This window comes from Chroicocephalus ridibundus, chromosome 22 (genome assembly GCF_963924245.1).
Source record: "Chroicocephalus ridibundus chromosome 22, bChrRid1.1, whole genome shotgun sequence".
Lineage (NCBI taxonomy): Eukaryota > Metazoa > Chordata > Aves > Charadriiformes > Laridae > Chroicocephalus > Chroicocephalus ridibundus.
In genome coordinates, this window is record NC_086305.1 from 1,999,136 (window position 1) to 2,014,202 (window position 15,067).

Sequence of the window (15,067 nt, forward strand, 5' to 3'; positions counted from 1 at the left end):
CATAAAAACTTCAGGTAATACAAAAGTGGGCAATTCAAGTCAATTGCTGCGAGCGCCCAAGCCTGGCGTCTCACTACCCGACTGCACCCAGATAAAATTCAAGGTATTTGCTAAAACCTGAGCCCCAGAATCATTTAAATGAGGCCTCTCTCTCCTCAAGTCATGCAGCTGAAGAAATTGAGGCCAAGGAAGTTCCACTAATAGTGCAGTTTGATTTAGAAGCTTGCCAGCACTGCACACTCTCTTAATGATCTCAGTGATGCTGGGGAAAAGTTGCTGGTCAAGGAGGCTAACTTAACGCGAACAAAAATAACACAAGGCGGCAGACACAAGACTAGTTAAAATCTCTCAAAACACAACAATACTGAATTGATTTCTCCTGTAACAGAATGAACACGGCATCAAATGTGTATTTTACCCTTAAATAAAACTTTATTCAACCAAATCCAAGATTATTCCAAAACTATTCCTTTGCATTGACTATAGAATTATTTTTGCCATTTTTCCTATTCAAAATCCCTTACATATTGCTTAGAAAAAAAAATTTCTTGTCTTTGAAATTTTAATTTACAAAGCATTTTGTTGGAAAAACAGGAGGCAAGAACCCCATTTTTTTAAATCATCCTTTTCTCCAACAAAACTACATGGAATAGTGAGAAGTTCCACCAACGCTTTGCTCAACGTTATAAAAATGAGAAGCGCGACTTCCAAGGCCGCCAGACAATGGTGACATCAGCAGACACATGACGAGCTGGGAGTGACTAACAACGCAGAGTTTTAAGATTGTGGTCTTCGGGCGTGCTCCGATTCCACCCCGCATACCAGGTACCGCGCTCCCTAAGCCTGGCAAAACAATTTAAAGTTCTCTTTATTTCAGTAAAGTTGAAATAATTTTACTTTGAAGATTTTTGGCTCGGGGACCTAAAGGCTCTGTCCCCCCGGCAGCAAGTGACCCCGCATGCACCGTGTGTTACGGGACAGGCTGAAGAGGAGGAACATCTCCTGTCCCTGGAACGTGTTAGAGGAGCTTGCGCCGAAGAACAGGCCACAATCCCAGGGCTGTATTTTGAAAGCATTATAATCTTTTATAGAAAAAATTGCGTTTCCAGCCAAAAGTCTCTTCCAAGTTAACAGACATGTTTGCGGGTGACTTTCAAGATCCAAATAACCTAGTGGAGGCAACAGAAAAGAAGGAGATGAGAACCGGGTACGACTGGGAACAGTCACGCCAATGCCCTTCCAACTCACACCACCAGCGCACATCTGGCCAGCGGTTTCGCTCCCCCATGCATCAGACCATAAAGCGACCTAAGCGCAAGGGAAGCGGCCTGCTAGCCTGCCTACGGAACCAAAACCTGCTCTTTCCAGACACCATTCTCAAGGCCGACTCCATTCTATTAACTGTTCTATTATTATTATTCTAGTCTATAGAATTCTATTAATTCTATTCCCCCCCTACAATGAAAAACATCCCAAAAGTTAAACTGAAATGCTCCCCCAAATGATATTTTACCAAAGCAACCCAGGACAAGGAACATTATATCTACGGCTGTATGACTTACGGGCCGGCAAAGAAGGTTTTCATGCACTACAGGTGGCCACGTTAGCAAAGACCTGTGAGGTCTCTTTGAAGATTGAAATAAAGTAGCAAAATGAAAAGGAATTATGGAACAATAGAGTAAGAGAGAAAAAGATCGGAAAAGAAACATGCCAGAAAAATCCCAACATATACAACTTCCTATAAACAAATGACAAGACGCGTTACTTACACAATCATGCAGAACATCATGAAGACATTCCACAAAGCAATGAAGATTCGAAAATATCTGAGACTCAGCAAAAACTCTCTGATATTATCACCTGAAAATCAAGAGAAGATGACTTTGATGTAAAAAAATACCTAACACACTGACAAATCACATTTTGAACACTGTCTGGAAAACATAAGCAACTCTGACACAGAAAAAAAACCCACAAAAAGTCAGAGAACAAAAACCTGGAAGTTGAAGTTTTAGGTAAATGATGCATACTATGTTCAGTGCATCCCTACTAAGGGCATGTGGGAGAATAAGCAATAAATGATAAATAAAAAGGGCAGGACAGCCCTCCGTGGGAGTTTCCAGCCTTCCTGCCACTTTCAACCAGTACGCAGAGGGACAACGGAGTAATAAATGTACATACGCACTAAAATGGGAATCAGGCTGTAAGCAGTGTTACCTCTGTACCTACATTCAAAAATGCAGAAAGAAGTGTGCATTTTTGTATTTCTCCTCAAATCACTCATTTGGGATCAACAAAGGTTTGCCACGTCTGTACATACGCATCATGGGGGAAAATTTCAGGTTGCAATTTAGTAAACCAATGATTCCAGCCACAGCGTAATTCACATCCAAACAAAATGGGGCTGAACTTGTACTTTGTCGCCTTGAAAAAAATGCTTTAAGCGAGAATTTCCTTCAGAAAACACCCGTTCCTGGACGCATTTGTCCCTCCCCGAGCCCTCGGCCCGGGGGCGCGGGCGCAGGCCGGCAGCTCCCGGCGCCCCTCCGTTACCGGTGGTAGGTTCCCTCGCCTCCTCGCCGAAGCCCTCCGTGTCTCTCTTCCTCCTGCGGGACAGCGAGAGGGGATCCGTGTGAGGCGGGGTGAAGGGCCCCCCAAGCCGCCGCCTCCTCCCTCCCTCCCTCCCCCCCGTCCCCGCCCGCTCACAGCCTGAAGTTGAGCACGGCGCCCGCGTTCATCAGCAGCGTCCTAAGGGAGAGACAGAGAGAGCCGTCAGGCCCGGCCCAACCGAACCGGGCCGCCACCGCCGCCACCCCGGGCCCCGTCCCCGCTACCCGCAGAGCAGCAGGTCCCCGATCATGGCGGCGGCTCCGGCGGCGGAAGCGGAAAGGGCGGGCGGGGCGGCGCCTGCGCTCCCGGGGGCGGCGGCGGCGGCGGCACCGGAGCTCCGCGTCCGGGCGGCACCGGCCTCCCGCCGCCGCCACAGCCCCGTTCGAGGCGAGGCCGCGCCCCGGGACGTCCCTCCGGAGGCGGGCCCGGGGGCGGGCCGGGGCTGAGCGGCGGAGGGAGGGAAGGAGGGCGGCCGGCGCTGCCCCGCTGCCGCGGCGCCATGGAGCTGGCGGGGGCCCTGCAGCTCGGGGAGCTGGCGGCCGCCTTCGCCGCCCTGCCCGTCTTCCCGCTCTTCGACACGGCCTACTTCATCGTCTCCGTCCTCTACCTCAAGTACGAGCCAGGTGAGGCGGGGGAGCCCGTCAGGCAGGGCCGGGACGGGGGCGGGAACGGCGGGGGCCGTACGGGCCTGCTGGGGAAGAGCAGCCACGTGCCCGTCAGGATTTCTGAGGTATAAACCTGACATTTTTGGTGCAGGATCAGGTCATCCCGCCCGCCCGATCCGTGCTTGTCCGTGTCGGCTGTCAGCAGCCGTGGTGTGAGGGGATATGGAGCTGTGAGCCTCCCCCCATTGCTTTTTCCAGAGGTTGACACGTGTGTAAATATAAGGCAGAAAAAAACCCCAAGAACTAGTCACTCTGATTTTGAAAATTAGTCTTGCATTTTATTTAAGATTGGATCCCAGACACACTGAAGTGTTTAAGTTCAGTCACCAGTTTGCTGCTGTCCCAGGACTCAGCATTACATTTCTGTGCAGCTGCTTGGCTTTTCTGTTTTTGTGGCAACGCTCTTCTATTTATACACAAAAAGGCTGTAAGTAAAACCTGATTGTTTCCCACATTCCAGGCCATGCCATAATCGGTTCTCAGGCCCCTTAACTGACCTTGCTGTTCATTCTCCTGGGCTTATCTGGTGAAGATCGGCAGATCTGCATCTTGCCTTTCACTTTCTGCGCTGCTGCAGCCTGTGCCTTCGCCTTTTCCAAATGCCATCTTCTCTATGTATTTTTATAGCGTTCATACTCTTCATGCTCTGTTTTGAACAGTCTCAGTGTAACTGCCCGGCAACTGAGGGGAAAGGAAAAATCCCCCCTGGAATGATTTTGAAAGGCTGCCGTTGTCAGATCTCCGTGCCGTACGCTCCACATGCTGTTCTATTTAAACTCCATGTAAACAGAAGTGCTGGGTTTTCGACAGCTGTCGATCACTTACAGCTGTCTTCCAGCATTAAGTCCCAAACAGAACAGTTAACAGGCAACCCTTAGGAAAATAGCTTTTAAAAATACGTAAGCCCAGTAATCCACTTGGACTGGGTAAGGCTGGGGTGTGCTCTTCACTAGATTGCTGCACTGCCTCATCCCACAGCTCCTGTGCTGCAGATCAGGGCCAGGGCAGGAATGTCCTGCTTCCTCCTTGGAGACAGCATGGCTTCAGGGAGCCAAAGAAAAACAAGTGTTACTAAATTTAAGCCTCAAGCTGAACTTCAGGTTCCTATAGAACCATCTACGTATCGTGGCTGTTGCAGCTGTCTCGCTTCCAGTGTGTTCTCAGCTGGTTCAAATGTCGTTGAGGATGGAAGAGGCTGAGCAGTCACTTATAGCATGTGCTGATTCACTTACTGCTATTTAAGGTAGGCCACTGTTAGCAACGTTGACATAACGTTTTAGCATTCTCTCTTTTGACTGCCTGTTACTGGCTTACTGACCAGAGTTTGGTATCTGAAACGTTGCACAAAAGACTCTGGAGCCGTTTAAGGTGATGAAACAATCTTACAGGAATTACGTTCTTGGGAGACTTCCTTGAAGTACAGAGGTGGACGAAAATGTCTAGAGGAATAAAAAGAAGGCAAAAGGAGGTTGTGGGAGGAGACCATCGTGTATTACCAAATAGTAACACTGTTTTAGTATCTAGTTGTATTTTCAAAGGGCATTTCCAAACTAGTACAGGAGCAGGGGAGAATCTTTAAATCCTCAAATAAAGATTAAGAATTACTGTTCTATTTTTACAGGTTATCTTATGAATGAAAGAGCTGAACAGATTGTTCATGAATTCTAGAGGGCGCACCTAGGTTGAAGCAATGGAGAGAATGGTACTAATATGCATTTTATTTTTAGAGTGTAAAAAGATATTGATTTCAAGGGGAAAATTGTTCTTTCTGATTGCAGTAAGTAGCAGCAAATGCAGAAGAGAAACTCTTAGCTAATTCATACGCTTCTAATGACTCAGTTCATTTGAAACCTCACGGGGGGCCTGCAAGCTCTGACCATACATGGCATTTCTTGACAGTATCTGGTATTTGTTCAGGCTTCACAGAGTACACATTTTTGCATTTTGTTTTACAAGCACTTTTCTTTGACTTATTTTGTTGGAGAACATGCACCGCAAGCCTCTTTCTTAGCGGTTCTTGAAGTTTCAGCTTATTTGCTGAATCCGTCTTCTCAGTTAGAATTTGCTTCACAGGAGCCGTGGAGATGTCTCGTAAGAGCCCTTTTGCCTCCTGGCTTTGTGCTATGCTGCACTGCTTTGGAAGTTACATACTTGCTGATCTGCTACTTGGAGAATCCCCTATTGATTACTTCAGCAATAACTCCAGCGTCATCCTGGCCACAGCAGTCTGGTGAGTCTTTTGCACTTCAGCTAATTTATTAAGCACGAGACGCCGCTGGGTGTGCACAAACCCAGCCGGTGTGAAGGGTGGTGTTCTGCTTGTGTCACACACCTGTATTACCTTGCTTGGAGTAACTGGGGAAAGAAGAGGTGGGGTGAGGTAGACTTCGAGTCTTTTGTATTGCTAGATCTGGTTTGCCGTTTCTGTGACCGGTTGTCCAGTGCTTTGATTATATGGGTTGGGGCCAGTCCAATCGCCAGGCATTTCTATTCATAGCTGCCGCGGCTGAACTGCAGCCAAACCACAAGAGCAGCATGCACTGTCCTGATAGCACAGAGACTAGAAGAGGGGCACATTTGGGGGCACTTTCTTCATTGAATTAGAGAAGTGTGCACAAATTAACCACAGTTACTCCGAGTTTAATTTCCTCGGTGCATCTGGGTTGTATGTGCTTTGGCACAACAGACCCAGCATTTCCTTCTCCCTGACATAATTCAGGCTGACACCACAGCACTCTTAATCCTCTCTATACGTCCCAGATCAGGACAAACAAATGGGTCCTTAAACTCTTTGTGGTTTTGTTCCAGGTATTTGATATTCTTCTGTCCCATGAACCTCTTCTACAAGTGTGTTAGCTTTCTGCCTATGAAGCTCATCTTTGTGGCAATGAAGGAGGTGGTCAGAGTTCGCAAAATTGCAGCCGGGGTCCACCATGCTCATCACCGTTACCACCACGGGTGGTTCATCATGATGGCTACCGGCTGGGCCAAAGGTGAAACACGAGATGCTCTTCATGCAGCCGGGAGGCAGCCAGCCCTGCGGGGAGGGATGGGGGGATCTGTGAGCGAGGCTTAAGGTGACCACATCCCTCAGCGCAGGGCAGCAGGCTGGTGGGGGGATGTGGTCAGCTGGCTTCAATCAATCACGTTCCCTAGAACACCGGTATTTATTCGTGCTCGCAGAATGGTTGTCAGTTGAGTCATTATCTGACTTTAACGGGGCCATGGAGAACTGGAGTCACTATCAAATATGGGAGCAGAATTCAGGAATTCTTCCTCCTGTGTTCTATTGCCTCTGGCCTCGCCTGATCTTTTCAGGGGGTTTCTGTCAGTGTTGAAACAGCCTGGTCAGTTTTCCTTTAGCTTTTGTTTGGAGCAGGCTTTGAGCGTCAGTAAATGGAACAGAGGCAAATGCCCTTTTCCTGCATCAGGAAACACTTTTATATAAGAGAGTCTAGAAAGCCCTTGCCCTGCTCTGTTATTTTAGGCTAACTGTTAAATTTGGGAAGAATATCATGAAACTTGTGTTCCCCTTAGGTTGTCCTTATCCCTTGGGGATCTAGAACAGGCAGCAGAGCTCTCCTCTGGCGTGGCAGTTCTAGCTCTTCACTTCTATTGTTTCCCAGGTTCTGGTGTTGCCTTATTGTCTAACTTTGAGCAACTGCTGCGTGGGGTCTGGAAGCCAGAAACAAATGAAATTCTTCGCATGTCCTTGTAAGTAGGTAGCCTGTAAATTCTCTGTCAGACCAAAAATGGACTTTAAAGAACCATTCAGAACTGGATGCAAACCTTCAGGAAAACTTTATTTCTCTTCTAGCCCTACAAAGGCTAGTCTGTACGGCACAGTCCTCTTCACTCTGCAACAGACTCGCTGGCTCCCTATCTCTGAAGCCAACCTCATCTTCTTTTTCACCATGTTCATGATAGTTTGCAAGGTAAGTTTACAGCAGGTTTGCTGCTAACACATCTACAGAACCAGAGGAAGAATAGACTCAAACTGGGGGGTTCACCTTCCTACGCCACTACTGAGGACATTGGTTGTGCATACCAGGGAAGGTCTCTCAGGAAATCATAGGCTAAATTCTCCATCGTGTTGGCAGTGTGGTAGAAGATCCTTGTGACACAGCCTTGAGCCATGTAGCAGTAGGGACTTTTACCTGGGATAAGTGGAATGCTCCTTACTAGTTAGTATTTCATAGCTGGTGTATGTGATCTTTAAGTATTCACTGTTGCATGGCAGGTTTTCATGACGGCAACTCACTCTCACGCCTCGCCTTTTGCTCCGGTGGAAAGCTTCATCTGCCCAGTTTTCTTTGGCTCTGTTTCCAGTGGACACACTAGTCATCATCATGATCAGCACGGGGCCTCCCATGAGGTTTCCCATCCTCCGCCTCCTCTTGCAAAGTCAAAAGAGGAGCTAAATGAAGGCACAAGGAAACGGAAAGCAAAGAAAGCTGAATAAAAAAGCAACCACACAGTAAATAGGCCAAGAAAATTCTTCCAGAGCTGAGTCTCAAAGCCACCTGTGACCTCCTTTATCCTCCAGTCCTTCTCGCAGACTCCAGAGGAGAGGTGGAAGCCAGGACACTGCCAGGCGGGTCCCTGAATTTCATTTGTGCTCTCTGTGCCGCTGCTTGCTTCTTGGTCTCTGTCTCTCTATTCTGATCATGTTTTCAGGGATTTGCAGATTTGTGCCAGGATGACAAGTGGGTGCCAGTTCCCAAGCTGTCAGCAATTATGATGCAGCATTTAGAATTGATGTATTTCTCTGTGTTTATTTATCAATGGAGGTAATGGCCTGTGCTCCTGCAAATCCCAAGTTCCTTTGAGTTTGCGTTGACCTTTTTGATGTCTACCAAAACAACAAACTGTTTAGACACAATCAATGTGGAAATTGGATTTCATACTCAAGGAAATTAAATGGTCTCATATGAGCCTGATCTAATTTCTCCTAGCTCCCACATCTGCCATATCTCCAATTAATGTGACATTTTATATGCAATAAGGACATCGACTGGTGTCCTGGCCAAACTCCGTTTCTCTCACCTAAGTTCTCTCTGATTCCTAATGGACAGAACATTGTCACTTTCTTAACTACGTCTGTGTTTGCAAGAGCTCTGAAGCTGTGAAACGCTCCGAGTGCGATGTATGGGTACTGTTGTTATTCTAAACTGTTGGGTAGCGTTGCTGCACGTTGTTAATAATAGCGTGTCCCACCTCAAACTGATCATATTTAACCAGGGGAGAAGCACGGTTCTGGTCTGTTTGTAATCCTGTGGGATACAAGAAGGGTGTGTGAGTGTAAATAAGTATTTATTACTATTTATTTATAACTGCCAGGGCACTTAATTAATGGACCCGAAACTGGCTTTTTTAAAATGTTGCATCTTTGTATAGAGAATGGGGTACTTCTAGGTATGGTCCTAAGCCCCCAGCCGTGCGCTGGGTTGTGCTTGCAGCACTGATTTCCATGTGCTGAAGGACAGCCCGAACGCTCACGGGGTGCAGGAAGGAATATTTCCTGTATTCCCAAATTAAGGTATGAGGGCTGAAGAAGCAGATTTCACACCAGCTGATTAAAACTACTTTAAAGGACTGATAAACGCACACCAGCTGAAGATATCGATTATCCTTTGTTACGTCCCTTTTGGCCAACTCCTGCTCTGTGAAAGCAGCTAGTGCCCCATGAGTGAAGAATACGAAATGCCTTGCCTGGCTCAGGGAGGAGCCTGTCAGTTCGTTCATGTTCTGCTTAGTGAATACTGGCTTTTAGGCTAGTTTTAAGCTGTTCTTAGAACTGATTTTGTTCTTAAAAGTGTCACCTTGAGCATTGCACCCAAAAGACCAGAATTTTTTCTGAGGTTTTTGTAATCACCAAGGCCTGGGATCGCTGCGGTGAAAATGGCATGTGTGGGGGTGTAGCAGCGTGTTGCCATCCCTCGCAATAAGGTTTGCTGCTGTCAGCTTGCAACTGAGAATATAAATAGGATGATTTAAGAAAAGCGTTTTTATTTTTTTGTGCGTCCCCGTTCAAAACTGGAATTGATGGTTAACTAAAAATAAAAAAATATTCTTGTATACAAGCAGATGAAAGCCAGTACAAAAGGTCAAATGATTTGTGGGCTTGGGTTTTGACAGTGCCTTAATTTTGTGAGTTTCCCTCCCCTCCAGTAGAAGACAGGAATTCTGCCTGACAACTCAGCTGTCTGGTTTTGCAGATACTGGTCTACTGAAACCTGATGTATCACAAGCATGCACAAGACTATAAATGTTTTATGAGATGTCTGATTCAAGGGGAATTTTGTTTTATAAAAGCTGTCAACAAATAAAAATTGTGAAGTGACTCTGATTGTCCGCTGTCGCTCGAGGAAAGAGGTGTGTTTCTTTTACTCTCGCCAGTCTCAGAAGCCACACGCTCCTTGATCTACGTAAAGTCTCCTCGACCCGATGACAAAATGATTCTACCTGAAGAGAGAGATCAGACGTTGATACGCCCTGCAAGTATGTCTGAGCCTGTTCTAAATGGAAACAACATGGTAAAAGGTCCGTTGCTTTTGTTGTATTTGTAGTGTTGTTGTCCAGGCACTTCCTGAGATTTCAGGGAGGGAAATAAGGAACCTTATCTTCCTTTGGTGTTCATTACCGTTGATTCTGTCTTTCCTTTTGTCACTACAAGAAGGAGGAGGACACTGACCTGGGACAGGTAAATACACACACACACAATTCCGGCATATTTACATGGAGTTTCAGTATTCCTGTTTAAAACTGAAATCTGCCTGGCTCACTAAATGAGGACCTGCAAAGGTCTGTTTATTTTCTGAAGGGTTTCACTTGTCTCCCCCCAGATCTAACGCTTTTGAAACTTTTATTAATACTCCTTAATTTATCAGAGCAGTTGAGAATACAAGTTACGTTGGAGTGTGGGATTTAAAGTCTCTGTATGACCCAACCAGGGGAAAAATGGCTCAGTGCAAACCTGAAAAAAGCACTAGAAAGTTTCACGTGGTTTACCCATTCTCCTCTCCTGTGACACCCATTTCGGTGCTATGAACAGATTTTGCTCAGGAGCTAGACGGAACGATAAACACGAGCAGGCTGATGAGAGCAGGTGTTTCATGTGCTGTGAAAAACCCTGCGATGTCTCGGACTGCTGCGCTGTGCTGGCCGCGCGGAACGTCCCCGGCTCCAAACTGCGCTGCAGCACAGGGCCCGAGAGGAGCGCGCCAGGGCTTAGACTTCCACGGGACAGACGTCATTCCCTCCAAAGATGTTCTGATCTGATAACTCCTGATACTAACTCGAGTGAGATGTGGCTAAATTTAGCAATAGGTTTAATCCTCAAAGAGGCCCTGGTTGCCTGATGGAAAAAGCAAAGCGTTTCAGTTGCTGCACTCAGCATTTCTTCTCGATTGACAGGTTTCCCTTTTCTCTTACACAGAGCGAGCCAAACCCAGCGGCTACAGCTTTTTCCTCATCAAAGATCAGCTTCACAGAGAGGGAAAGCTCTGCAGCCCTTACTGTGGTTGTAGAAAAAAACCCCACAGGATAATTTTACAGAAAGCATAAATAATTCTTCAGAGTGGATGAACTGAAGGAAAAAAAATGGGAGGCCAAAGGAAAGAATTTCTGTAGGGAAGAGCTTTTGCGAGAAAGGGCAAAGCCAACCCAACAGCGCACCGAGGCAGAGCAACCAGTGTTCTCCTTTCCCTCTTTTTATTATTAATGACAGCACATACATTCTTCCATGTTTTATCCAAACAGCAACCAAATTAGGTAACCCAGCTAAGCGGAAAGACCCAGAAGATAGAGACGGATGTCACCTTGGCCATCTCCTGAGCAACAGAGAAGTTGTTCCTTTTAACCCCCGCCAGGTGATCAGCTGCCAACTGCCTGCTTCCTCCCGCAGCCTATTTCATGTCTGTGTGGGGCTTTAAAGCTGTAAAGCACCAGGTGAGTGCTGAGAGTCTGGGTCCAAATAGCGCATAGGACACACAGGGGCATTAAAAATTACAGCTTTATGCATTTCACAGTAGCACATCTTTATTTGGGCCCTTAGCTATAATTGTCTGCTTTATGGTTCTTGTGCTATTCTTTAAAGGACCCGACTGGCTACTGTAAGACACACAACGGAGGATTGTACGAAGGTAGGGCTGGTAGAGCACGCATTCCCTACGACTGTAGATACCCAGCTTTTTACTGCAGCAAGGCTTTTTCTCTCAAGATATTTTAGGTCTTTGCCAAAATAATGAGAAATCAGAATATACATCCATAAAAGACTTCCCAGAGAGCTGCCAAGGAGAGTTTGGATTTTGTATGAGCTGCTTCCACCTCTACTAGGAAGACAGGACACTGAGAAGGTGACCACCAGCAATGGGGAGAATACACCGTCGATACCAAAGCCGAGAGAGCCACTGGGCACAGAGGGCTGATATTTGCCTCTTTAGGGTGCTCTCGCTATTGGCCCCAAGGAGAACCCCTTTGTCCCGTGTGCCCATCCACTGCAAGGAAAGGCCAGTTCAAGGGGTTTGGATTTCATCAGACACCAACAGCGTGGTTCGTTCTTGGTAAACACCCACAAAATTCCCTCCCAGCTAAGAATTTAATCCTGCTCTCATGTGGTCTGTAGAGGCGGCAGCCCGGGAGCGAGCTGGGGGGGGGAAGATGGCTCACGGAACAGACAGACGGTGAGAAAACAGTCCCCTGTCATGCCAGAGCTCACCCTGCCATCGCGACGCACAGTTACCACTCACTTCAGCTCTGCAGTGACATTTCTGACAAAAGGGAGATGCCGATAGTGCTAAGATCCACAATCAGGCGTGGCTCTGAGTCTGGTCTCTCTCTTTTACACTTGTGCATTTGCATCCTTCAAACGCTATCCCTAGAAAAAGTACCATTTATAATATTTTCTATCACGTCCCTTATCTGTTTCCTGTATGTTCCAAAAGAGAACGTGGGGGGGAAATTTCGTAGAGAGCTTTCAAATGTAACCCATTAGGAAGAATTGGTGTGAGACAGTGATTCTGTCTTAGCTTTAGGGTACAGGTAGGCTAAAGACGTGGAATGCAGGAAAACAGGTCTGATATGTTTAGAGGCTTGAACATTTTTATAGCCTGAAGAAATCCAGAATCTCACTGGAAAAGATTTGCTTGGTTGATTTTTGTTTGGTTTTGATCTGCAAATTACAGAAAGCTCACCAGAAAGCGTACCACATGCGCTGCATTCCTGCCGAAAGCAAGCTGCTGCTTTTCCAATTATCCCAGCCCCTGGTGCTTCTCAATCGAGCTGGCAGATTTTGACTTTCCAAAAAAAGATCTGCTAGTTTGGGGACTTCTGGTCCCACTGCAACCAACCGCTGGAACCAATGAGTGAGTTAATTTTCTTTGATTTGTGACAAGAATTGGTGCAATCAGTAATAACGACAGGTACGTGCAGCATGAGATGCATATAGCGCATCACAGATTGCCGTGCCGTGAAGAACAGGCTGAAAATCCACGACTTTAGAGTCCTAAAGTTGGCTTAAATTAGATTTAGACTAATGTAGGCTAAACCCTAATGTAGGCTCTCTGTAATGGTTGTCTCTTAAGGTAAGATGCTTCGTCTCCCTGCCGGTTTGATTTATGACAGATTAGGATGTCGGTTAATCTCTTCTTACTTGGCTGGATAACTGTGGAGATTAATCAAGTATTGTCTGCAAAAGGAACCCATAAATACAGATTACTAATTTTTCTTTAATTATTGCTCTGTATGCCAGAGGGATACAGAGGGAGTATAGACAAGGACAGACACCGGCCTCTTAAATCTCATTTCATGAGAGAAACAGAAAAACTGCAGCAGCTGCTCTGGCTGATACGGGTTTTCTCTGACATGCTCGGTTCAGTTTCCTGAAAAAGGCAAAACCCCACAGAAATAATAGATGATGCTCTCCTGTGAGAAAATGGGGAAGCAGAAAGCGGTTGCGAGCAAGTGAATCTGCTCGGCTGCTGTAGCACCATCTCTGTTTCCACAGGGCATGGAGAAAGCAGCATTTCTTACGGGAAAAGCTACACTGAGCAAATACAGAAACACATACTGAAACAAACTGAAATAGCAACGTGCTGTGAATGTTGGGAACGAGACCTGCATGGAAGAAAGACACTGAAAAGACACCGTGAACGTCAGGTGGAGACACCCGCTCTGTTAGGGCCTCGCTGAGATGGTTGCACCAGTAGCCTCCTCTCCCTGTGCGTTCCAAGGACATTTGGACAAAGATGTTATTTTTTCCACTTGTTCTCTGTTGACTTTGTAAATTATTACATTTTTCTTTCTGCCTTCTCCCATGTGCTGCTCTTTTGGGCATGGTACCCTGGTCCAAACCTAGCCACAAAGAAGTAAATATTTATTGTGCACAGTTTAAATGCCTTTTAGTAAATTCACCCTTGCACAACTTGACAGAAGGCAAATAGCGTCAGGGCACCGACATACTCCCTGGGTGTTAAGAAACCTACTTTAAATGGCTGAGTGTCTGAACCATAAAGGATACTAGTACTGGGAGGCTTACGTGATGCTGAAATACAGAGATAATTATCTCTAAAATATTCAAGGGTAGTGAACAAAGGGACCTCAGGTGTACAGCACCTGATAGGGAGCACATTTAGTGCTTAGAAAGAGACCCTGGGGATCCTGCCCAAGTGACAAACACTGGTTGCTATAGAGATATCTGTCCTCCTCAAACACAGATGGATCGCTCCAGCATGCGCTGAAGTTTCACCGCATCTCAGTGCAGACAGTCAACCATCCCTACTCTCCCTGTCAAAGTAGCTGGAACTTCCCCAGGCTTTCCTCAGAAGAAGGAGCAAGCCAGCTTTCTGCAGAGAGGCACCGCTGTCACCGGTGTCACTGCCATTAGTCATCTCCTCTCTAACGAGCGGTCTCTGCGGAGGAGAGCTCAGGGAGCACAGAGAGCAGCATGAGCTTCAGCCCACATACATGCCAGGATCTTCTCTGCAGGAAGATGGTTCCGCTTCCTTTCCAGCCCTCCAGCCTGGTCCGAATCTTCATCAGCTCAGTTTTTGCAGGTAAATAAGCTGAAAAGCCCAGAAGCTGCCGAATGCATCAGGCGCTCTCGCTGCTAGACTCTGCAAAGCCTTGCCGTGTGGTGAGGCTGCTGTGCCGAGCAGAAAAGCTGTAAGCTGGCAGCTTCATCTGAAAGCGAAGGCGCCTGTAATCTGCTGCGTTTTATATACAGCTTTATTCTGGCACACCCGATTCGCACTTAAAACATGTCAGCGATGGCAGAATTCTGCATTAGTTCAGGAACTAATGGCATTTGCAGTGAAGCCAAATTCACCCTCGGCTTGCTGCAGCGTGATGCCTCTGCACAAACGGCAGCAAAATCCGCAGGTTCTCCCGAATCCCTGGGCAACACACATTTGCTTCCCATCCGCCACTCCAACAGCAAGAAATATTTGTGCAGAACTTCTCTTCTTGGACAATATCCAAATATTTCCCACTTCCTCTGCCTACTGGGACACAGTTGCCAGCCTGAGCTCCTGAAGTGGTAACTGGCAGTGGGCAGCAATGACTCAGATCTTCAGGAATTACAAAACTCAGTTTCCCCTTCTTCTGAAAATCCTTCGCTCTCTCTCCATCTTTAAATAAGAAACCATAGGCTTAGACAGGCTCTCAATTCCACAAAAAAATGCCTTCCAAAGAAAGAAAGCACTGCAGCATCTCCTCCAGCAGGAGGTAAGGCGATGACACGCTGTTCGGACAGCGCGGTGTTTCCAGCCGAAGCAGACGGGTCAGCATTTACA

General features: G+C 46.8%; 2 protein-coding genes and 1 long non-coding RNA gene across 4 annotated transcripts; 2 read left to right on the plus strand and 1 right to left on the minus strand.

Moving 5' to 3' along the window:
* Positions 1-408: 408 nt before the first annotated feature.
* On the minus strand, positions 409-2,973 carry SMIM7 (small integral membrane protein 7). The gene is made up of 5 exons (XM_063358214.1): positions 2,835-2,973; positions 2,707-2,748; positions 2,554-2,606; positions 1,770-1,860; positions 409-1,169 (listed from the first exon to the last, which is right to left on the minus strand). The coding sequence occupies exons 1-5, from the start codon at positions 2,858-2,860 to the stop codon at positions 1,154-1,156; spliced, it is 228 nt and encodes a 75-aa protein (XP_063214284.1). The 5' UTR covers positions 2,861-2,973; the 3' UTR covers positions 409-1,153.
* A 126-nt stretch (positions 2,974-3,099) lies between these two features.
* On the plus strand, positions 3,100-9,624 carry TMEM38A (transmembrane protein 38A). Of its 2 annotated transcripts, XM_063358213.1 has the most exons (7): positions 3,107-3,233; positions 4,897-4,977; positions 5,349-5,505; positions 6,084-6,268; positions 6,902-6,989; positions 7,093-7,210; positions 7,516-9,624. In XM_063358213.1, the coding sequence occupies exons 3-7, from the start codon at positions 5,360-5,362 to the stop codon at positions 7,735-7,737; spliced, it is 759 nt and encodes a 252-aa protein (XP_063214283.1). In that variant the 5' UTR covers positions 3,107-3,233; positions 4,897-4,977; positions 5,349-5,359; the 3' UTR covers positions 7,738-9,624. The 2 variants fall into 2 exon arrangements, with proteins under 2 accessions (XP_063214282.1, XP_063214283.1); XM_063358212.1 differs by lacking the exon at positions 4,897-4,977 and having other exon boundaries at positions 3,100-3,233.
* Positions 9,625-11,453: 1,829 nt separating this feature from the next.
* LOC134526384 (uncharacterized) lies at positions 11,454-13,669 on the plus strand. The gene is made up of 2 exons (XR_010073951.1): positions 11,454-12,640; positions 13,282-13,669. It is a non-coding gene; the product is annotated as an uncharacterized LOC134526384 (long non-coding RNA).
* The last annotated feature ends 1,398 nt before the right edge of the window (positions 13,670-15,067 follow it).